Source organism: Canis lupus, chromosome 20 (genome assembly GCF_003254725.2).
Source record: "Canis lupus dingo isolate Sandy chromosome 20, ASM325472v2, whole genome shotgun sequence".
Lineage (NCBI taxonomy): Eukaryota > Metazoa > Chordata > Mammalia > Carnivora > Canidae > Canis > Canis lupus.
Window position 1 is genome coordinate 8,976,200 of NC_064262.1, and position 24,467 is coordinate 9,000,666.

Genomic DNA, 24,467 nt, shown 5'->3' on the forward strand with positions numbered 1-24,467 from the left:
CCTAAGTTTAAATTAAAAGATCCTAAAGTTGTGACAGGGTGAGTTTTTGGGGTAATTTACAGCACCTTGGCAAAGCATTTCTTGTCCTGAGTAAGTAGTGCAGCTCGGCCTGTCCCTGGTCTACAGACACGGCTCATCTCCCGTAGGCAAGCTGGATAAAGGTTCCAGTTTCTCTTTTTGGAGCCCATCCTATAAAAGAAGATCCAGTGAATCAAACAGTAGATAAACATCTAGGACTATACGAAATGAGAAACTATTAAGAACTCATCCTCATTACAATAAGAAAATCCTGAAATCTACAAAACAATTGCCCTTTAGAAGCCATGGCTTTGCTGTAATGTGCCAATAAAATGAGTAATCTGATATATTAGTAAACTGCTTAGAAATATGAAAGAGATGAACTGACTACAGAACTTTGACAACTGTAATAGTTTCATAAATTGTCCTCTTAATGACTGTAATAAACAGATTATGTAAACCAAACCAATGAGAAAACATTTTTCCTGAAAATTAGTACCGTTTTCCTCAATCTTTGTGAAGTATCCTGTAATTCAACAATGGGCCAGGAAGTGGACTAAGGTGTGATGGCCAAGATCAAAATATAGTTAATTTCTACACTAAAAACAAAATTGGTGACTCCATCATACTATTTATAATTCTGAAGTGAAAAAGTGCTCTAAGTACTAAAAGGATTTGAAGGCTTCTGATAGAATAAGCTCTTAGAAGACAAAATGGGTATGTTTAACAGGTGAAGATAAAATTCATTTTTTAAAAGCCAAGTCCTACCTTTTTCCAAATGGCATGTCTGTTACAATAATGTCCACAGAGCCAGTTCTCAATGGCAGATTGCAGATATCCCACTGAACAGCATCTATGGGCAAGCCCCAGGACACTTTGCTATGGGGACAAAGGAAAGGTGCTTATTCTGAAGTATGAAATCTAAAAACATTTCTGAAGAGACTGCTATAAAATATAAAATGCTACTAAAATAATCTCAATGACAACATTAACTTAATAACCAAAATTTTTAAAGCAAAATGTAGGAAGAAAGCTTAAGGTCACATGATAAAACTTCTAATGACCAAATCTGTTAGTGACAATTTAAAAAATGGTTTCAAAAGATATCTGATTCCATCTACAACTTAAGAAAACTGATTAAGGAGTAAACAAGACTGACACAACTGCAAAAGATGACTGACGATAGTAATGAAACAGTAAACCATATAACTGAGAATGTAAAGCATCAGTGAACATGGGGAAAAAAGATTATGAGGTGACATATCTAAAGTATGATAGAGGGATGCCTGGGTGGCTCAGTGGTTGAGCGTCTGCCTTTGGCTCAGGGCATGATCCCGGAGTCCCAGGATCGAGTCCCACATCAAGCTTCTGGCATGGAGCCTGCTTCTCTCTCTGTGTCTCTCATGAATAAATAAAATCTTAAAAAAATAATAAAAATAAAGTATGGTAGATCACTTACTAACAAGACCTAAAGAAACATATGTAGGGCAGCCCAGGTGGCTCAGTGGTTTAGCGCTGCCTTCGGCTCAGGGTCTGAGCCTGGAGACCTGGGATCAAGTCCCACGTCAGGCTCCCTGCATGGAGCCTTTTCCTCCCTCTGCCTGTGTCTCTGCCTCTCTGTTTCTGTGTGTCTCTTATGAATAAATAATAAAATCTTAAAAAAAAAAAACACAACAAAATGTACCATGAAAATTCATCAATAAAACAAATGTAAAATGAATTAAAACCTTTCAACTACTTCTATGCAAAAAATGATGTAAACCCCTTGCTATTCAAAGTTGGACCACAGCCCAGCAGCATTGGTATCACCTATACACTTACTAGCAAGCACAAACTTCCAGGTCCCATATGAAAACTACTGAATCAGAATCTGTATTTAACAGGATCCCCAGGTGACTCACATGCACATTAAATTTCGGAAAGCACTGCCCTAGACAACTAGATCACATAGACAAGTACATAACCAACGATGTAAAAAGAAACCAAAATAGAGAATTGTACAAATCTATAGGGTATGTTCAAAATGAGTGCTTATTAGCATAAAAGGTATAAAAAATTTTTATCATTAAAACATTTATAGCATATAACTTAAAATTTAAATAACAAGTTTAAAAACCTCAATAGGAAATTGAAATAAAAAACAAGCCATGAGGGATCCCTGGGTGGCGCAGCGGTTTGGCGCCTGCCTTTGACCCAGCCGCGATCGAATCCCACATTGGGCTCCCGGTGAATGGAGCCTGCTTCTCCCTCTGCCTATGTCTCTGCCTCTCTCTCTCTCTGTGTGTGACTATCATAAATAAATAAAAATTAAAAAAAAAAAGCCATGAGCATCAAAGCCCAGAATAAACAATATATGAATTAAATTTTGATTTTAATCAAAAAAGGCGGAAAATTTAGCACAAAAGGAGGATAACCAACATACAGACATAAAACAGTATGAGGCATCCCATGTGTTAAGTAATAACAGGAATATCTGCATCAAAGAGATAGATACTTTCTAAAACCACTGATTTCTAGTTACAAATATAAACCTCACCTTAATTAAGGGTTATTCAGGCAGCTGTTTCTAGGTTTGATAAGGCCAATTATAGAGTATGATGACTTTCTTTGGTTATGTATTCAGAATATGGAGTATCTGTATGATTGAACAAAACTGCTGACCACTGCCTACTCCTGCCACTTTCTAAGAAAAAGGCACCAGCAGAGGAGACCACAGAAACAATTTTATGATGAGGCCTCTGGTAAGAAACTGAAGACCAAGGGACATTTCAACCAATTCTCCCAAAGACAGCTGAAACTGAAAGAATGGTGAAAGGGTGGCACAGGTGGCATCATGGAACATAACATGAAACAGTGGGCCAGGGCTTAAGATACTATAACAATAGATAGCTCAGACTAAAAAAAAAAAAAAAAAAAAAAAGACAAAAACATTTCTCAGAGGCCAATGGAATTCCAGTGCACAGATAGGATCCAGCTGAAGGCCTCTGAAATATTGCTTGCAGAAGGATTTGGAGTGGGATAGGAGGAGGGGGAGTTTTGGTAGCCCTTCAAATGTCTGATGTCAAGCATTATGTGACACAGAGCTAAGATTCTTTAGGGATCCAAATGGGACTAAACTCTAGAAGGTACAGAGAGGAACTCAGTTCACTATGAGACAATACTAGTACTCCAAGCTAAGCAAAGATGGAATTGACAGCCTTCAGAGACCGTCATTAGAGATGGTGACACAGACTGGAAGGCCATTGGTCAGGATTTCCTATAGGACATTTAGGTGGAGATGGCTTTCAGCCAGATGGCTTTCCTCCAGCCCTGAAACTGCCTTAAAGTGCCAAATAATACAGGAAAGGCTAAATAACTGTAGTATTTCTACACAAATATGCAGTCATTTTTAAAAAGACTATAGAAAAAACTCAGTGTTTGAAAATTTGGAAAACTAAAATGGATCAATGCAATATTCTTCCACTATTTGGGAAAAAAGATAATACAAATGAAAGAAAAAAGGAAGACAGAAATAAACTAATTGCACTGGGTGGGGAAAATATAGTTAAATAAAATATTTTTCTAAGTTACTTTTAATAAACGGTTTTAAATTTAATGGAATCTCACAGTATGCTCATATTAGTTATAATGATGTCACCATGCACTGGGGGTATTAATTCATAAAGTTGATAGGAAACATGATTAAATCTAAGAAATGCTACAAAACTTTTTAAATTAGGTTTTTACCCTTCTTTAATTTGGCTCTTGGTCAATAAAGATGAGATGTTATTTGCTGCTCTATTCACAGCCAACGGATTATTATCACCAGCAATATGATAACAGTTAGACCATTCAGTAGCCCCCTAAAAGACAATAGTATATATATATTAAAACCAAAGTAACAAACTGCACCCCCAAAAAACTGAAATGATTAAAAGGAAAATCATTTCAATTGATTGTCAATAAACTGGACAATCCAATGCAATAATCCAATGCTTTTCTAAAGTAGTAGAAAACTGCATGTTGTGAACTTTGCTATTCCCTCTGCTTGAGAAGCCCTCCTGTTCTCTCACTTGCTGAATTCCTATGTATCTTTCAAGACCTAGCTCAAATGGCACCCTCTCTCACATCAACCCCAACCCTCCAGCTGTCTCTCATTTGCCTCCCCAACCCAAAGCATTTTGTACTTACTCTGTCACTGCACTTGTTTTTAATTATTGCTATACCTGTCTGCCTTTTAAAGAATCTCCCTAAGGACAAGTCTGATATTTTATTCAATCCTTCAGCCAGCAGTGTCTGGCACAAAGTAAGCATTATAGACCTAAAATAAAACTGTGGTTTGAAAAACTTAACCAAATTAATGTGACCAACCTATGCCCTTTTGTGATTACAGGATTTTATATAATCTGATATACTGAGGTACTTGAAAATTTCAAAATGTAACATCCACTGCATAGGCCTTGGAATGATAACCACCACATCATCCCTGAAAGGATTCTGTAGTATTAAGTCAAAAACATATCAACAGAACGTAAATACCAATGTTATATAACATTTGTGGAACATTGTTCACACTACCCTATGCTGAACAATGTTCTACGTAGGTTCACAGAAAGTTTCTGACATGAAAACAGAGAAAGGTCTGCACTCTGTTTCAGGATGAGGAACAAATACTTCTTCCTTTGTAAACAAAAATACATCCATACCATGAACACAAGGCTTCACTACTGTCTTTTCCTTTGCCCACACACTTGAGAATGATGCAGAATTTGATGAAATCTGATTCCCTAACACTCTTTTCAACTAAATCTGCTTCAGTTTTCAGGGTCTGAAAGAGATGGATTTTGTAGTACTTCCAAGTTTTAAAATGAGAACTCTAGGGATCCCTGGGTGGCACAGCGGTTTGGCGCCTGCCTTTGGCCCAGGGCGCGATCCTGGAGGCCCGGGATCGAATCCCACGTCGGGCTTCCGGTGCATGGAGCCTGCTTCTCCCTCTGCCTGTGTCTCTGCCTCTCTCTCTCTCTCTCTGTGACTATCATAAATAAATAAATAAAAATAAAAAAAAAAATGAGAACTCTAGATCACTATTTTATACTTAGGTAAACAATTCTGTATACATATCCTGTCCATTCCTTTCATAACTTCATTCATTCTGATCATGTATCAGTTAGGTTTTTCTATATTAACATCCTCATGCCTACTCTTACTGGAAATGCCTCAACCATTTTCCATATCATTTGGTTGGGGGTCCCTTCTGGACTCTAGCTCTGTTGCATATTTCTTGACTGTGGTGACTTTCTCTATTTCAGACATAGGCACATCATGGCATAATGCTAGAGAGGAACACTTTGCTTTGTTCCCAGAATTATTCTTGACACAGTTTTATTTGTATGTGGCTCTTTAGTCAGAGTAATCTATTTCTCTAGCTCACACAGCCAGAAAACAGTAGTCATCTAGACTACCAAGATTTCCTTCTGGGATTTTAACTTCCAGAGGACATATTCATTTTCTAATTGCAGTCTGGATTATTTTTCCCTTTGTGGGTTGCTTTGGGCCTGTTCATCTGTCCAGTTTCTGCCCACTCATAGAATCTGTGTAGCTTCTTGCAGTTTATTCTCACTGGCTTTAGATATACTATACATAAGAAATTACTATGTCTCATAAATTTAAGTAAGTTTTTTTAAATAAACTTAAGCATTTTAAAGAGATGCACCCTCTTCCTAATTATTTGTAGAAGTTTAGATAATACTGACTCAAGGAGACTCTCCTGTTAAATGTTCCCCACTTAGAAAATGCCTTTCAATTTCCTGCTTTGCTTTAAGCAGTTGAGTTCTCTTAGTATCACAATAATTTAAAAAACTATTTAAGAGCATTTGTGTGTAGCCATGTTAGACTTCTTGAAAAATCTAAACATTATAGGTTCCTCCATTTTACAACTATATTTATTCCTATCAAGAGCCTATGTGGATTAAGAAGCATAATCTCACTTTATAGAGATGCAACACCTTCCTCCAATTTATGCTCGTGCCTTCAATAAATTTTCTGTTCAAGTCTACCAACTGTTTATAGAAAAGGGACTCACTCACTAGTTTGTAATTTTCAGCCTCCTCTGCAATCCACTGAGTAACCATCACTTATAATCTACCAGTCCTTAGCTAGTTGTAATATTTTTATTTTCTGATAAACTTAGTGCAATTCTTTGAAAACTTTTGGGTCCACTGACCCAACCCTGGTGATTTCATTCTGTGTAATTTGCCCATTAGTTCTAGAATATCCTAGATATATCACTTGCTTATCTAAAAGATACAGAAAAGTTATTACCTCTATTGGTATTGCTCCTGTTCCACACATTGGATCAACTATTATATCAGTAGGTTGAGGAGCACAGAGCCTACAGAAGAGAAAACAGCCTATGTGAAAAGACTACAATCAATAACTAGGGATTTCACACTGACTATTCCTGAAGCTTTAATATCAAGGACCTATTATGCTAGCATAAAGGAACACCAGTCAATATGCATTTAAAAAATAAATTTGTAATTAAACATTGACTATATCCTAGAGCTTAAAAAAAAATTACACATAACTAAAATACCCTCTTGACTTATCCAAAATCACACTTCCAGATGGAATTTAGCTTCCAGATCTTTTAATATATATGTATGTATGTCTTTAGAAAACACATAGTATTATTTTGTATATACACCTGTATCAAATAAGAAAAAAAATCTCAACTGTGTTTCAAGTAAAACATTATCGATAAGTTTTGATAATAAGTTTAGTGGTAATTAAACATTCAGTATTCCTTTCCTTATGAATTTAATTTTAAAGGTTAGAACCTTACCAAAGATAACCGCTTTACTTTTGAGCACTGGGTATTTGCTAAGCCATGGATTTAAGCTATATGCATGCAGCTTATTAAAGGAGATCCTTTAATCTTTTTAATAACCTTTCAGTTTTTCTGTGGATTCACCAAGATTTCTCAGTATCTTTCCTATAAATCCCCCTTCCTAGGCAATCAGGTTGTTGTTGTTTTTTTTAATCTTAACTAGCTTTACTTTGGTTTCTAATAGTTGGACCCAAAGAACTCTCATGTTCCTAGCTCCTACCGTAATGCCTGGCAATAGATAATAAATAAATGTCTGTTAAATGAATGAAAAAGACTGGAAGCTGTTCCTTTATAAAATGAGCCCAGTATTCTATTATTGTCTTTGTACTGATAGGTTCCAATTATGCTGAACTATGACTCCATGGATGAATATGGTGAAAGAGGAAGCAAAGACTGGAAGAGAAGGAAATATAATTAATAAACAACTAATCAATACCAGAATACACCAGACATTGTATCTAACAGTTACTAAGCATATATTTCTGCTTCTACTCATTAACAATCCTTTAAGTCTCACATCAAACCCATTTCACAGTCTGGAGAACAGAAACCTAGAGAAGACAACTTGTCCTAGAGGTGGAAAGAAGCATGCTTTAATAAAAGGGCAAAGGAGAAAGGAAGCCAGGTCTTGGGATGCCTGGGTGGCTCAGCCGTTGAGTGTCTGCCTCGGGCTCTGGGATGGAGTCCCACAGTGAGCTTCTTACAGGGAGCCTACTTCTCCCTCTGCCTGTCTCTGCCTCCCTCCCTGTCTCAGTCTCTCATGGAATAAATAAAATATTAAAAAAAAAAAAAAAAAAAAAGCAAGCAAGCAAGCAAGCTAGGTCTTGCCCTTGAAAAAGTGGAAAATCCCAGATGGTTCCTGAGATGCTGTGAGTATAGATTTTTAAATTATGAGTAGGGAATCCCTGGGTGGCTCAGCAGTTTAGCACCTGCCTTTGGTGTAGGGCATGATCCTGGAGTCACGGGATCAAGTCCCATATCAGGCTCCCTGCATGGAGCTTGCTTCTCCCTCTGCCTGTGTCTCTGCCTCTCTCTCTGTGTGTGTTTTTCATGAATAAATAAATAAAATCTTTAATAAATAAATAAATAAAATAAAATAAAATTATGAGTAAAAGCTCTCTGTGTTCATTTACACATTATACCCATCTTTTGCTCCTTCCCCCATACACATTTAAAAAAATTCTCTGCTTTCAGGGCACCTGGCTGGCTCGCCAGTAGACCATGTGACTCTTGATTTCCTGGTTTAGAGTTTGAGCCTCACACTGGGCTTAGAGATTACAAACATTAATAAATATTGAAAGTATAAAAATCTCTACTTTCATCTGCTTCACAGCACAGAAATGAAACAGCAAAATTAATAGCACACAGTATATCCTATGTAAACAGAAATGGGGTAACCCCATTCAAGAGGCAGATGAAAACTACTGTTCTCATTTTAAAATCAAAATAACAGACATGGTAGTTAAGTCTATTTTCAGGATTACAAGGAATCAACATTGGATACAAGAGAAAAACAGATCATTAGCTTTTTACCCTGTTGTTTATCCACTAAATTCTAACACAGTACTTCACAAAAAATTCAAGTGTTTTAATAGTAAAATTCAATCAAAGTGTCACTATTTTTTTTTTAATATTTTATTTATTTATTCATGAGAGAGAGAGAGAGAGAGAGAGAGAGAGGCAGAGACATAGGCAGAGGGAGAAGCAGGCTCCATGCAGGGAGCCCGAAGTGGGACTCGATCCCAGGTCTCCAGGATCAGGCCCTGGGCTGAAGGCGGCGCTAAACCGCTGAGCCACCCGGGCTGCCCCAAAGTGTCACTTTTTAAAAAAGATATAATTTTTTTAAAAAAAAGATTTATTTGAGAGAGAGAGAAAGGGAGAAAGAGAGCACAAGCATGGGGAGGAGCGCAGAGGGAGAGAGAGAAGCAGACTCCCCACTTGATGGGGAGCCTGATGTGGGGTTTAAACCCACAACCTGAGATCATGACCTGAGCTGAAGTCAGACACTTAACCAACTGAGCCATGCAGGTACCCCATGATTTATTTATTTGAGAGAGAGACAGAGACAGAGAGCGCAAGCACACAAGCAGGAGGGGCAGAAAGAGAGTGCACATGGTGCACATGTGCGTGCGTGCACATGCAAGAGCAGAGGAGGGGAGGAGCAGAGGAGGAAGAATCTTTAAGCAGACTCCCAATGAGCAAGGAGCCTGACGTAGGTCTCGATCCCTAGACCCTGAGATCATGACCTGAATCAGAAGTCAGATGCTTAACCAACTGGGCCATCCAGGTGCCCCTCAAGGTGTCACTGTAATCTGGATGGCCAACCCATTCTCTTACCTGAGCATCCCATAGGCAAGAGTAGATCTAAGAGTTGTAGGTCCAAAATGTGTAATATTTCTTCGGTGGAGACTCTCTTCTGTCAATGCAATGCCCACAACAATTTCTTTATCATGGATGTTCAAAAGAACCTGTTAAAAAACAAACAAACAAACAAAAGAACAAGAGAGAATAAAATAGGGGCACCTGGCTGGCTGGCTCAGTCAATAGAGAATGCAACTCTGAATCTTGGGGTTGTGAGTTCAAGCCCCATGCTGGGTGGAGAGATTGCTTTAAAATAAAATCTTAAAGAAAAGATAGAATAGGGACGCCTGGGTGGCTCAGCGGTTGAGCATCTGTCTGCCTTTGGGCATGATCCCAGAGTCCCAGGATCGAGTCCCACATCGGGCTTCCTGCATGGAGCCTGCTTCTTCTCCCTCTGCCTGTGTCTCTGCCTCTTTATTGTGTCTCTCATGAATAAACACACAGAGAGAGAGAAAGGCAGAGACACAGGCAGAGGGAGAAACAGGCTCTATGCAGGGAGCCTGACGTGGGACTCGATCCCAGGTCTCCAGGATCAGGCCCCTGGCTAAAGGTGGCACTAAACCGCTAAGCCATCTGGGCTGCCCAATATACTTTTAAATTTTAAAACCTGTTTGATTCTTTTCACTTACTCTAAGTTCTAACCAGATTATCCCCTGAACTTTTATAATATCAACATATTTTGTACGTTTATGGGTTAATGTACTTTTTTAAATTTTAACTTTTTTGAAAAGATTTCAAACATACAGAACTACTACCAGAACACTTGTACAATGAACTCCTAAATATACCCTGTACTTAGATTAACCAGCTGATGACAATGTGTCACATTTGCTTTATCACCTATTATTTTCTTAATGTGTTTTTAAATTTGACTCACTTAATAATGCCTACAAAATGCTTTTTTGTCATATGGGTTTTTTTCTTTTTTTTTTTTTTTTTTTAAGATTTATTTATTTATTCATGAGAGACACAGAGAGAAGGCAGAGACATAGGCAGAGGGAGAAGCAGGCTCCATGCAGGGAGCCCGATGCAGTACTTGATCCCGGATCCCGGGATCACAACCTGCGCCGAAGGCAGGCAACCCAACCACTGAGCCACCCAGGTGTCCCCGTCCTATGGTTTTTCTAAAACACAGTTGAAATAATAAGCTCTTCAAGTAACAAACATGCTCGTCTTCCACGTAACATGATCTTAACAGGAACAACAGCTGACACTTATCTACCACTTTCTATATGCAAGCCATTGTTCTATACACTTTGCATTTATTACCTCATTTCATGTTCATACCCTCCAAGCTAGGTATCTTTTTAATTTATTGTTTTGCTAAAGTACAGTTGACACAATGTTACACTAGCTTCAGGTGAGCTAGGTATTACTGTCTCCCTCTTAAAGATAAGGAAATTGGGTGGCCCCGGTGGCTCAGCGGTTTAGTGCCGGCTTCGGCCTAGGGTGTGATCCTGGAGACCTGGGGTCGAGTCCCGTGTCGGGCTCCCCGCATGAAGCCTGCTTCTCCCTCTGCCTGTGTCTCTGCCTTTCTGTGTCCCTCATGAATAAATACAATTTAAAAATAAATAAATAAAGACAAGGAAATTGAGGCACAAAGAGGTCCCCTTACTCCCCCTGCAAAGTCCTACAGCACTGATGCTGGAATTTGAATCCAGGCAGTATGGCTTCAGAATTTGTGCTCTGAGCCCCCCTAACTTTTGGACATTACTATTCTAGTTGCCTAGTCATTCTCATAACAGCTATTAATGTCCAAAAAAAAAAGGGGGGGGGGGAATGGGGAATTGTTTTTCTGAGTTGATATGTAAGGAAAGTGTACAGAGAGGATAAGTGACTTGTCCCAGATTCAGGTGTCCCAAAAGCAACAGAAAATGACTTCTTGGTAAAAATGTCAGCTGCTGGGGGTCATTTAAGCTGTGAGAGATTTAAAGACTACTTAGCATGCCCCTTATGTGAATCACCTGTTTTGAAGAAGACTGAGACCAAGGAGAGTAAGCATGCTATAAAGAGGCATCTGGATTTGCAGATCTAGCAAAATTTAAGAAAGGGAAGAGCTGGGATACCTGGGTGGCCCATCGGTTAAGCGTCTGCCTTTGGCTCAGGATGTGATCCTGGGGTTCCGGGATCGACTCCTGCATGGGGCTCCCTGCATGGAACCTGCTTCTCCCTCTGCCTAAGTCTCTACCTCTCTGTGTCTCTCTGAATAAATAAAATCTTTTAAAAAAAAGGAGAGGGGAGCTGGCTGTTCAATAGGTATTAGCAATGATGTCCTGATTTTAGGAAGGTGGGGCTTAATTTTGAAATGTACTCCACATGTCGCCTGGGTGGCTCAGCGGCGGTGTCTGCCTTCAGCTCAGGGTGTGATCCCAGGATCAGGGATCCGGTCCCACATCGGGGTCCTTGCAGGAAGCCTGCTTCTCCCTCTGTCTCTGCCTCTCTCTGCGCATCTCTCATAAATAAATAAAATCTTTTTTTTTTTTTTTAATTTTTATTTATTTATGATAGTCACACAGAGAGAGAGAGAGAGGCAGAGACACAGGCAGAGGTAGAAGCAGGCTCCATGCACCGGGAGCCCGACGTGGGATTCGATCCCGGGTCTCCAGGATCGCGCCCTGGGCCAAAGGCAGGCGCCAAACCGCTGCGCCACCCAGGGATTCCCCCAATAAATAAAATCTTTTAAAAAATAAAAAAATAAAATGTACTCCACTTTTTTTCAATAGTAAAATTCTACAACCAAGACACAAAAAAACCCAAAAAACTGCTTTCATTCTGGTTGGATTTTATAATCTCAAAGTCCATATAATGTAAAAAGTACTAGCTTAAAAAACTCCAGTCTTAATAGCTCGCATCTACTGAGTACTTAGTATATACCAGCTATTGCACCAAATATTTAAAATGTATTATCTCATTTAACTCTCAGGACCAAAAAACAAACAAACAAACAAACAAACAACAACTTTCAGGACACACTTAAAAGTATACACTACTGCTGGCTCCATTTCAAACAGGCTTCGAGACCATATCTTATCTAAAGTTATGCAGTTGTAGAGTCAAATTCTGAATCTAGATGTGTCTCATAGCTAATGCTCTTGTTAACCACAATCTATTAGCCCTGTGACCACAATTTAACTGCCCATAAAACTGGTTAGTCTAAAAATGCTATACATACATACTACAATGGACTTCTTCAATCATCATAATCAGAGCCTGTACGTACCTCCACATCAAAGTTGGTCATGTCAGCCTTCCACTTAAAGTAATCTTGAATAGCACCTCCAAAATCTCTTGCGGCCTCATTTGAGGAAAAGCAGTGTTTCTCTCCTGCCCTGTTGCACGTGACCCTAAACTTCAACAATTCAGGTTGAGTTTCTTCTTTTGAGCTTTCATCCTTCTCATCTTTACAAGATGCCAAATCATCACCTACTAATGTTGAGACCTCTTCTTTGATGGCTGGATTTTCATAATAGTCTAAGATATGGGAATCTAAGGTATTGTTAATGAATCCTTTTTTATCATCTCTCTCGTCTGTTTTGTCTCCTTGTCCATTATTAGTCTTCTCTTTACTTGAATTCTGATTTATCTTTTTGCGTTTTGTTTTTTTTTTCTTGAAGCTGGTATTAATTTTCCATACTTTTAAAGGGTCTGACCATGGAAGCTTCCCAGCCAATTCTTCAAAATCCTTTAGAACTTCTTCCTATAAAGTACAGAGAATGAAATCCATATATCTCTCACCACTTTCATTGAACAAGTCCTACACAGACTATATTAATCATTATGCTGGGGGGCAGTGGTAAGAGTGCAGAACAAAGGAGGAAATAAGATAACATCTACTATTAAGGAAATTAAAATTTCATTGAAAATGAAGATATACACAAATTAAATGACTGAAAAATAATACTAGACCAGTAGATCAGAAGTTGGGCTTTAGGATTAAAATGTAAGCAATCAAACTATTAACAATGGTTACCTCTCAGGAGGGGAAGTAGGTGGATGAAGGAGAAGAGGGCAATTCACCTCTCACCTGACTTCCTTCTGAATTTTGTACTATGTATACATGCTACTTTTAAAACTAACTTTAAAATAAAATAAAATAAAAAAATAAAACTAACTTTTTTAGGGGATCCCTGGGTGGCTCAGTGGTTTGGCACCTGCCTTTGGCCCAGGGCGTGATCCTGGAGTCCCGGGATTGAGTCCCACATCAGGCTCCCTGCATGGAGCCTGCTTGTCCCTCTGCCTGTGTCTCTGCCTCTCCCTCTCCCTCTCTCTGTGTGTCTCACATGAATAAATAAATAAAATATATTAAAAAATAAATAAAATAAAACTAACTCTTTTAAAAGATAGTATTATTTACTTATTTTTTAAGTAATCTCTACACTTAATATGAGGCTCAAACTCACAACCCTGAAATCAAGAGTTGCAGCACGCTCCACAAAAGAGCAGACAAAAAACACTCCACTGACTGAGCCAGCCAGGTACCCCTAAGTATTATTTTTTAAAAGGAAAAAGAAACCAGAAACAGTGAAAAATGTATCTTTCCAATTTCTAAATAGCATCTAGAATCATCCTTTTATTTTTTTTATTTTTATTTTTTAGAATCATCCTTTTAAAAAGTAAGAAAAAGCGTAGAACTTACTTAAAATAAAACCCCTCAGTTTCTCAATCACATGAGCTACATTTCACATGCTAGAGGCTAGTGGCTACTGTGTTGGACACTGTAGACCTAAAACAGTCCCATAATAAAGTTCTACTGCAGAGTGCTGGCATAGACAGTATATGCTACTGAAGACCAAATTAGAAAAAGATCCATGTTCACTGATGGAACTGAGACTTGAAATGGAGAAGAGTTAAGGTTTTGATACTACTTGAAACCTGATGAACAATGGTAAATTTCAGGCTTGGCAAATTCAAATCTATTTACAAAATTATTTCCCTTTTATAAAGGGCATCTACAGGACTTGGAGGTTTAATGTTGATGGAGAACACCGGTACAGCCCCTTTTTTTCCCTGCAGACACCATTATAAACACCACCAACAACAAATATACCAACTTTATCTTAATACAATCTACGTAATATCTATAACCTTGAACCATAACAATTCTAACAGAATTCCCAAGTGTAAGTGAAGGTCAAACAGAGGTGCAGGAAGACACCAGAGAGAGAATGCAAAGTTGTAGCAAATAAACTCTTCTTTGAAATAGTAGAAGTATGTATACTGACAGAAGGAACTTCCCTGGACTTCATTGGTACCAAGAACAAGCAGAGGAGAGAAATGGAGGCTGAACAAGAAATCTTATGGACAAGCTCTATTTGCTGAGAGTATTGATAAGGTAGAGCTGGGGAGAGCTGTTTTTTATATTGTTAAAAACGATGAAGCTGCCAATCTCTTCAGGTTAGAGAGAAGTAATGGTTAAAAGAAACCTATGCAGTAGCATGGAAATTATACCTCAATAAAACTATTTAAAAAAAAAGAAGGAAGAGAGAACTCACTGCCCTACAACCCTTTGTCAGAAGGAATTTCACAGTGAAGCAGGGGAATTTCTTGCTGGCCTGGAACAGTTCCTGGCTTCTCCCACATGAGCAGGTTCCTCATCAATAGCAGGTTCCTCATTCATAGATGAACAACCATCAAAAGTTATCAGCATGAGATTTACATGAACATAAGAAAGGACAAAGGAGGGACGCCTGGGTGGCTCAGCGGTTTAGCACCTGCCTTAGGCCCAGGGCGTGATCCTGAGGACCCGGGACTTGGGCTCCCTGCGTGGAGCCTGCTTCTGTCTGGTCTCTGTCTCTGCCTCTCTCTCTCTCTGTCTCTCATGAATAAATAAAATCTTAAAAAAAAAAAGAACGAACAAAGGAGGAAAGCAATAGAAAAACAAAGAGCAGACAAAAAAACGATTAGAAAGACACTGCCACAGAGCAGTTGAAAACTGTGATCAAACATGTTGATATGATAGGAAAAAAAATGTAATGAGGAAATACCTTGGTAAAATAAGAGCTCCAAGCAGAGATATAAAAGCAGAAAGATGAGGTGAGCCACCATAAAAAGATGAAATAGGAGCTTATAGAGTTCAAAGAGTAAGTGGAATAAAAAAATAAAATGACTTCAAACTTAAGATCATATTCAAAGCACCATGCACAAAAGACACTGCTGAAAACAAAGTAAGGGATGTGGAGAAAAGTAAATACAATGGAAAAGAGCAAAAAGTTAAAAACAAAAAAGATTAAAGAAAATCTTAAAACATGAAAGTCAAGAGATCCTACATATGTATAACTGGTTTATCTGTGAAGAGAGAATAGGATAATGAAAAAAAAATTTAGGGGCACCTGGCTGGCATACTTGGTAGAACATGTGACTCTTGATCTCAGGGTTGTGAGTTTGAGCCCTAAAATGGGTATAGAGCTTACATAATAAAATAATAATAATAATTTAAGAAAAATTTCAAGAAATGTATGTAGATATGAACTTCTCTATAGACTGACATATCTTGACAAGGAATTTTTTTTTTTTTTAAAGATTTTATTTATTCATGCATGAGACACAGAGATGCAGAGAGAGGCAGAGACACAGGCAGAGGGAGAAGCAGGCTCCATTCAGGGAGCCCGATATGGGACTTGATCCGGGTCTCCAGGATCACACCCTGGGCTGAAGGTAGTACTAAACCGCTGAGCCACCCGGGATGCCCTTGACAAAGAATTATCGACAATGAGACACATTCTTGTGAACTTGTAAGTTGACTTCAGAGATTAAAAATAAAATCTTGGCATGAAGCAAAAATACCAAGAAAGCAACAAATAACGGGGATAATATCAAGATGGTCTTAGAATTTTCCGCGGCAACATTCAAAGCTAGAAGAAAATGAACATGTCTACAATATTTTTCCAGAAGAAAAACATGACTCCAAATTTTATACTTAAATTATTAATCAAACATAAAGGTGAAAAGCAATCACTTCTTAACTCATGCCATTGAAGAGATAAAAAAAAATGGAGATTAGGACTACAGACAGAATGTGAATATCACAAAATATAATGTAGTTAGAGGAGAAAGGAAAAAAGAGATACTGATAGCCTCCTCTATCAAGAGATTAAGAGACAGAAGTTCAAACTAATAAGTGAATACATTTAAAAGCACTGGGGCTGGGGTGAGTTAGTGGCTCATTTGGTTAAGCTTCTGACTCTTGATCTCACCTCAGGTCCTGATCTCAGGGTCGTGAGTTCAAGCGCCACGTTGGGCTCCACACTGAGTGTGGAGTTTATTTTTTAAAAATTTAATAATAAATAAATAAAAGCACTTGGATCAGCACTAAGAAAATAATAAGACTGGAGGGCAGAAAGGAAGGAGAGGAGATGTGGAAAACGTGCCAACTTCATCACTGCTCTTAGAAGGGATTCAAAAAATACTACATAAATAGTAGTTTAAGTTGTAGTTATAATAGCTAGAAACCTTACAGCTGGGGTTTCAACACCAAACCAAACTCAAACCCAAACCCTTCCAAACTGTTATAAAACAATGTGTGAAAAAACAAAGAAAACACATAAGATAAAGAAACTTTTAATAAGAAGAAACAGAGTGTAACATAAATGTGACAGAACCAAGACCAAACATTTTGATCCTATCAATAAGTACTGGTAAGATAAACTCTTATTAAACAGAAAAATAACCCTCAGACTGAACCCTCTGACTGTGTACATGGATGTACACAGAATATCTGCTGGACCACCGTCATGGCAAGAGTAAAAAAAAACTCTAATATCCTAAAGGGGAATGATTAGATTATGATGCAGTGAAATCCAACATATTGGCATGATGTTCAAGATACAGGAGAAAAAGCACAGCACAGAACAGTATGTATGGCATGCTTTCAATTTGTGTAAGTACATAAAATGCACATATTCATAAAATATCTCTAGAAGGATATCCAAGAAATTGGTAAGAGGTGTTGCCTTCAGGGAGGGAACTGCCTGGTATGGAAATACAGGAACAAACACTTTTCACTGTATATCCTTTGGGTCTTTACAACTTTGATCTAAGTACATGTATTACCTAGCTTAAAAAAAAAAACCAACATGTAAAGCACAGATATTACCCTTTTATTTTTAAAACAGGTTAACCTGTTTTAAAAATTCATGACATCATCTGAATACTTAAAAAAAGACCTATTAGAATACTAAGTAACATGCTTTTCATAAGATGGGAAAGTATAATGCCACAAACAATGAAACTGATGGCCAACAGAAAACAAGAAGCAAATATTTAAAAAAAACAAGCATTACTGATTACTGGGACATGTTGCAATTTAAGTCCATAAAGTGAAGGGCAACAATCTTTCATGGTCATACACATGTTCTTGTAGAGATCTAAAAATCTACCTTAACCCTTGCTGCTCTTCTTTTGGGACTTCCACCAGCAACCTCTTTTGCAGTTACTTATATATAAGGCAACTCTGACAAGCTGGCTCATATAGAACCATTACTTTGTAGAGATCAAAACCACCCAAAATAATTCAAACTCTAAGATGGCAAAAACATAAGAATTTAGGAAAATATTAATAATGTCCTAGTAAGTTAAAGGCCAGAATTTAAGATGGAAGTTTACAGATGTTTTTAAATTTGTTTTTTTAGTTTCTAAAAATGCCTGTTAACATCTACTCATGTATGGAATTGGCTATTAAAACTTCCAAACGCTAAGAAGCAAAATTTCCAGCAGCCTGCCTGTTATGTTCTAGTTTTATTGATATAATTCAGTTGATAATGACTATCAGAAGTCTGAAGGGTTATAATACTAGTGTTGAAAGTTCCATTTTTGGGATCCCTGGGTGGCGCAGCGGTTTGGCGCCTGCCTTTGGCCCAGGGCGCGATCCTCGAGACCCGGGATCGGGTCCCACGTCGGGCTCCCGGTGCATGGAGCCTGCTTTTCCCTCTGCCTGTGTCTCTGCCTCTCTCTCTCTCTCTCTCTCTGACTATCATAAATAAATAAATATCATATTTATTTAAAAAAAAAAAAGAAAGTTCCATTTTCAGTTAATAAAATTTTGATGTATTTTCAGCCTGAATTCTTTTAGGTCTGATTTTATTTTTTCTAGGCTGTGGGTTCATATCACTTTGGTTATTGAATAGTGCTTTGGAAATCAACCTGCTGCCAATAAATAAAAACTGGAGAATTGGGCAGTATATTATAGAACTTAAAAACACATTGTTTCTAATATAGGTAATAAAACTGATAGAAGTTATCAAGCATCTGACTCTGGAAACCTGATCAAAAAACAATGTGGAAAAATACTAAGGCTTTACTGCAATCTATTTTTCAAACCTCAACTTATGCATCATATTAATATTTAGGAATCAGATGCTGGGACGCCTGAGTGGCTCAGCGGTTGAGCGCCTGCCTTGGGCTCAGGCCGTGATCCCGGTCCCAAGATCAAGTCCCACAGTGGGCTCCCTGCATGGAGCCTGCTTCTCCCTCTGCCTCTGTCTCTCTCTGTGTATCTCTCATGAATAAATAAATAAAATCTTAAAAAAAAAAAAAAAAGCTAATCCAAAGCAACGTACCTTTCTGTAAGAAAGTCAATTTATTTCTTCCACACTCTGATATTTTTCTATATTGACTTTTGTTAACTCATTTTGTTAATCTTTCATCTTTTACAAGAGATGCAACTGAAATATAACATTATTCTACTTTCTAAAATGTACAATATGATTTGATGTATGTATATATTGTGAAACGATCACCGCAATGTCTACTAACATGTCACCCTATATAGTTAAAAATGTTTTTATGATGAGAACTTTTAAGATCTACTCTATTAGCAACTTGCAAATATGCAATCAATAGAGTATCATTAGCTATAGTCACGATGCTATACATTATATCCTCAAGTTTATAATTTTAAGTCTGTACCTTTTGACTCTCTCCCACCTGTTTTGCCTACTACCCACAATATTGATTTTTTTTTTAAAGATTTTATTTATTCATGATAGACATAGGAGGAGAGAGAGGCAGAGACACAGGCAGAGGGAGAAGCACGCTCCATGCAGGGAGCCTGATGTGGGACTTGATCCCAGGACTCCAGGATCGCACCCTGGGCCAAAGGCAGGCACTAAACCGCTGAGCCACCCAGGGATCCCCAATATTGATTCTTTTAAAAACAACTCTTGCCTTAGATGTCAGTTAAGTGTCCAACTCTTGATTTCAGCTCTGCTCATGATCTCAGGATTGTGGGATCAGGGCCCAAATTGACTTCCATGCTCAGTGGGGGAGTTGGCTCAAGATTCCCTTGCTCCCTCTCTGCCCCTTCCCATCTCTTCCCAAATAAATAAATCTTAAAAAAAAAAATAAAAAAAAAATAAAAAAAAAAACTTTTGGAATGGCTGTCAACAAACCTCTGATTTTTATTGTCAAAGCCTCCCAGTATTCTATATTCTAAAAGCAGTAGTAATGCTAAGCGAGAGAATGCAAAATGTGGGAATAATCTCTTTGGGCAAGATGGCTGCAGGTCTCAGCTACCATGCTTGGGAAAACTCACCTTTGTTTCTTTGAACGGGTAATCTTTAAATTCCTTAACGACCACAAATAAGTTATCAACTGATCTCAGACAATGAACCTAGAGGAGGGAAGAAAAATGTTAGAAACAAAGTTCTAAGAAAACTTTTGAATCACAAACTATCAACATTTAAATATAAAAATCAGATATAAAGATTTTAATGAAACGAATACCTATCATTTGTACTTTAAATTTTTCCTATCACCCCAGTCTGCCATGTTTTTAGTTACCCATTAGCTTCTATTCCCCTACAGAAATGGAAGATGGAAGGATAGCTTGAAATGTTACCTGGGAAACAGGTTTAGGGAAGAAAGGAAGATGAAGAAAGTCAAGTGGAGCTTTACTATATTTCTCCTCACAGCTGCCAGGGATACACTGTATAGTGCAGTAGTTAAGAGCATAGAGTTTGAGCACCAGCTGGGATTAGTAGCTGGGTCACTCAGCTAATAATCCCAAATAAGGCAAATTACTTATTCATAAGTCTAATGATTAATGGGGATGAGAATAGCACCTCTCGGGATGCCTGGGTGGCTCAGTGATTGAGTGCCTGCCTTCGGCCCAGGGTGTGATCCTGGAGTCCTGGGATCAAGTCCTACATTGGGATCTCTCCATTGGAGCCTGCTTCTCTCTCTCTCTGCCTCTCTCTCTTTCTCTGTGTCTCTCATTAATAAATAAAATCTTAAAAAAAAAAAAAAAAAGCATCTATCTTTACAAAGCTGGTAAGGTCATCAACTAAGATACTGGGTGGAAAAATATTTGCTGGCCAATTCATTCCCCAAATATTTATTAGGTGTCTACTATATGCCAGACACTAAGAACTTGGGAAATATCAGACAAAAAACCTCAGACAATTCCTGCTCTCACAATGTTCATATGGTAATGAGATACTGATTAGCTTTTATTCTAGCGGGATGGCAGTTACTGACCACTTCTCCCTTTCACTGATTCCTACTTTTGAGCAAGAATTTGACATTAATCAAACATAAAATCAGTACTGAATGGAAAATGCAGTAATACTTTAAAATCACCAGATGTGGGGCAGAGCAAAGAAAAGCAAAAAAGGATTCAAGCCAGAAAATGATTGTAAAATGACCTTTTTAGAAAACTATTTTAAATATTGCTTCATTCAAACCTGAGCCAGACTTTCCACTGAAATGTCAAAATATATCTTGCCCCGGTCTTTGCTGATTTTGCATGATGACCCCAATTTCTCTCTCACTTCATCTGCAGCTGTTTGCTCAAAACCAGTAGGCACAGTGGCTCCAATAGTGACTTGGAGGTGCTGAGACTCACTTCTGGGACCACTTCCTGTAACTGGTATAGACTTCTGGTGCTCATGAAGGCTCACATCCAGGAGTTGGTTAGTGGCTTCCTGAACATCAGACATGTTGGCAGTGCTTCCAAAATTCCTAATACAGTCCCTTTAAAAGCAGTACAGAAAAGAAAAAGAGATAATGCCTAAGTATTATCCCCTCATATTTCAACTATAATTAAAAACACCTGCTTTGGAGGGCTGGCGGAAAAGGTCACATAACTGACACCATCATAGGTAGTCAACACACCTGAATCAATATTAACCAAAGATAAAAGATAACTGAATAACATGGGCACAGAGGACAGGATGTAAACGGGGATATTATTTAAAAAGCAATATAGATGTCAAGGAAGAAAAGGAGACAGAGAAACAGTATACCCACAGCATGCAATGTTTGATTTGGGACCATCTGTGTTGATAATAGCCACCTCGTACAGCTAACAATTCCTCTTAGGCTGCTGGGATACATTCAAATATATTTATACATCCAGTCTTTTTTCAGCTAATAGTTAAGAACATGGGGCTTTGGAATTGCAGGCATGGGTTTGACCTCTTGCCCTCCGCATTCACACGGTGAATGGCATAAAACAAGTTTTTTTCTCCTCTGCCTCAATTTCCCTCATCTGCAAAAACGGGAACTAATTAATACTTGTCTTCTGGAGCTGCTGGGAGACTTAAGTGAGTAGAGCATACTGCCAGGCCCCTGACTAAAACTTTCTAAGAGGAGATCTATCTCCCTCCTGCGAAATAGAGTCATGCGTTTAAAAGTGATTAACTGAACATCTACGATCTAACGACGGCAAACGTCCGAACGTCTACTCCGGGATCCACCGACTGGCAAACAGTATCTGTAAAATATCTGAAATAGTAGGCCAAATTTCCTGTCTCTGAGGATGGGGCGGGAGGGAGGGGGGCGCAGGGCGGGATTTAGACAGGTAGGCGGCGGGGATCAATAGCCATAGCCATCGCTCGACCTTCAAAGGTTTTGGGACCCGAAACAACTCCAGTAGGCACAGAGTACCTACACTGTTCTTGCTCTGTGGCCGGGCAGGCGACGGCGTACAACGCCAATAAAAGTCAGTTCCAACCCCAAAGGAGCTCATAATCCCTGTGAATACAGCTGCCGTCTTCTAAACGAAGCAGCTGAAGCCCACGACGGGGCATATCCCGCCCCAGGTCAGACAGAGCCGGGCAGCGGCGCAGGCGGGAATGAAACCCACGTCTCCCGACTCCCACCCGCGGGGCCCCAGCGGCAGGAATCCCGGCGTGGGGGCGAAGGCCTAGAGGAGGCAACAACAACAGAAGCCTCCACAACAGGATCGGGCTGAAGTCCAGCCCGGTGTTGGCTCGGGCCGCAAGACAGAGGTCGCCCCTCCCTCCCGAGGGCCAGCGGCGCCACACCCGGCCACTCCCACCCGCCGCCCGGTTACCGGCAGCCAGCGCAGACCCTTCCTGCTCCGGCACCCCGCCAGCCCAGCGCGCTCAGGTCACGCCGCCGGAAGCCGCCTCCACTCTCCCGGAAACGGAAGTCGCTCAGCGCTAGGGAAGGGCGCCCGCGAAGGGGCGTGAAAGAGGAGCATGCGCACCAAGGTCCGTGCGCGGTGGCGCCCCCCGCGTGGGAGTCGGCCGCTGCGGTGGGGGATGCGCGCGTCTTGCGAGCTGAGAGCGGGACCTCAGGGCTCCTCGGCTTAGCCGCTAACCTGGGGGGCTGCCGAGCCGTGCCGAGCCGTGCCGAGCCGTGCCGAGCCCGGAGCAAGCGCTTCGCACCGCCGTTTCGTTTGTTCCAACAGCTCACTGGAGGCGCGTGCACTAACCCAGTTACATAGAGAGAGAGACGCCTGCGTGGCTCAGCGGCTGAGCGTCCGCCTTCAGCTCAGGGCCTGGTCCCAGAGTCCTGGGATCGAGTCCCACATGGGGCTCCCTGCCTGGAGCCTGCTTCTCCTCCCTCTGTCTGTCTCTGCCTCTCTCTCTCTCTGTGTCTTTCATGAATAAATAAATAAAATATTTATTTTACATATATTTAAATATTTATTTATTAGAGACAGAGTGGGGTGGAGAGGGAGAGGGAGAGAGTATCTCAAGCTGACTCTAGGCCAGGTGTGGAGTGGGTAAAGGGGCTCCATCTTACACCCTGAGATGCATGACCTGAGCTGAAATCAAGAGGCTGATTCTCAAGGACGGAGCCACCCGGGTGCCCCAAATATGTATTTTTAACTTTATTTTTTTTAAGATTTTATTTATTTATTCATGAGAGGCAGAGAGAGAGAGAGAGAGGCAGAGACACAGGCCGCGGGAGAAGCAGGCTCCATACAGGCAGCTCGAAGTGGGACTTGATCCTGCGTCTCCAGGATCACGCCCTGAGCCAAAGGCAGATGCTCAACTGCTGAGCCACGCAGGCGTCCCTAACTTATTTTAGAGGGAAACTTGTGGAACTCAACAAAAATAACCTAATTTTAAAATGGGCTATGACTTGAATATTTCTCCAAATATGATACACTTAATGGCCAATAGTCACATGAAAAGGTGCTCAACATCATTAGGGAAATGCAAATTAAAACCAAAATGAAATACCTATTTTAGTGGTTAAGGTTTTTATTTTTTTATTTAAATTAAGTTCGCTGACGTACAGTATAACACGCAGTGCTCATCACATCACCTATCCTCCTGAATTCTCCTCTCAGTCGTCCCATCCCCCCACCCACCTCCCCTTCAGCAGCCCTCTTTTTTTTTTTTTTTTTCCCAGAGTCGAGTTTTTCATAGTTTGTCTTCCTCTCTAATTTTTTCCCACTTGGTTTCCCCTCCACCCCTTTCACTTTCTTGATTCCACATATTTCACTTAGCATAAAACCCTCTAGGGATCCCTGGGTGGCAGTGGTTTAGCGCCTGCCTTTGGCCCAGGGCACGATCCTGGAGACCCAGGATCAAATCCCACGTCGGGCTCCCGGTGCATGGAGCCTGCTTCTCCCTCTGCCTATGTCTCTGCCTCTCTCTCTCTGTGTGTGTGTGACTATCATAAATAAATAAAAAATTAAAAAAAAACCCTCCAGCTCCATCCATGTTCATCCTTTTTGATGGCTGAGTAATATTCCATTGTGTGTATACATGTATATCACATCTTTATCCATTCTTCTGTAGAAGGACATCGTGACACCTTCCACAGTTTGACTATTGTGGACATTGCTGTACATTGCTATGTACATTGCTATGCTACATTGGGGTCCAGGTGTCCTGTTGTTTCACTACATCTGTATTTTTGGTGTAAATACCCAGTAGTGCAATTGCTGATCAAAGGATAGCTCTATTTTTAACTTCTTTAACTCCACCCTCTTTTCCAGAGTGGCTGCACCAACTTCCATTCC

General features: G+C 39.7%; 1 protein-coding gene and 1 long non-coding RNA gene across 6 annotated transcripts in view; one reads left to right on the top strand and one right to left on the bottom strand.

The window, feature by feature from the left end:
- Window positions 1–7,991, top strand: part of LOC125753210 (uncharacterized) — a 21,493-nt gene extending 13,502 nt beyond the window's left edge. The window contains exon 2 of the long non-coding RNA XR_007404432.1: window positions 7,221–7,991. This is a non-coding gene — a long non-coding RNA (uncharacterized LOC125753210). The remainder of the gene's footprint in view (window positions 1–7,220) is intronic.
- THUMPD3 (THUMP domain containing 3) overlaps window positions 1–22,911 on the bottom strand; it is a 23,291-nt gene extending 380 nt beyond the window's left edge. Inside the window, exons 1-9 of one of the 5 annotated variants that reach the window (XM_035702714.2) lie at window positions 22,809–22,911; window positions 20,926–21,214; window positions 19,776–19,853; window positions 12,468–12,944; window positions 9,224–9,354; window positions 6,319–6,388; window positions 3,745–3,860; window positions 787–897; window positions 66–189 (exon numbers count right to left, since the gene is read on the bottom strand). In XM_035702714.2, coding sequence (XP_035558607.1) covers window positions 66–189; window positions 787–897; window positions 3,745–3,860; window positions 6,319–6,388; window positions 9,224–9,354; window positions 12,468–12,944; window positions 19,776–19,853; window positions 20,926–21,180 — 1,362 coding nt within the window. In that variant the 5' untranslated portion in view covers window positions 21,181–21,214; window positions 22,809–22,911. Of the gene's footprint in view, window positions 1–65; window positions 190–786; window positions 898–3,744; window positions 3,861–6,318; window positions 6,389–9,223; window positions 9,355–12,467; window positions 12,945–19,775; window positions 19,854–20,925; window positions 21,215–22,538; window positions 22,694–22,808 lie in introns of those variants that run through there. The other 4 variants (XM_049098639.1, XM_025450882.3, XM_025450857.3 and 1 more) reach the window with 4 other exon arrangements.
- Between the last annotated feature and the right edge of the window lie 1,556 nt (window positions 22,912–24,467).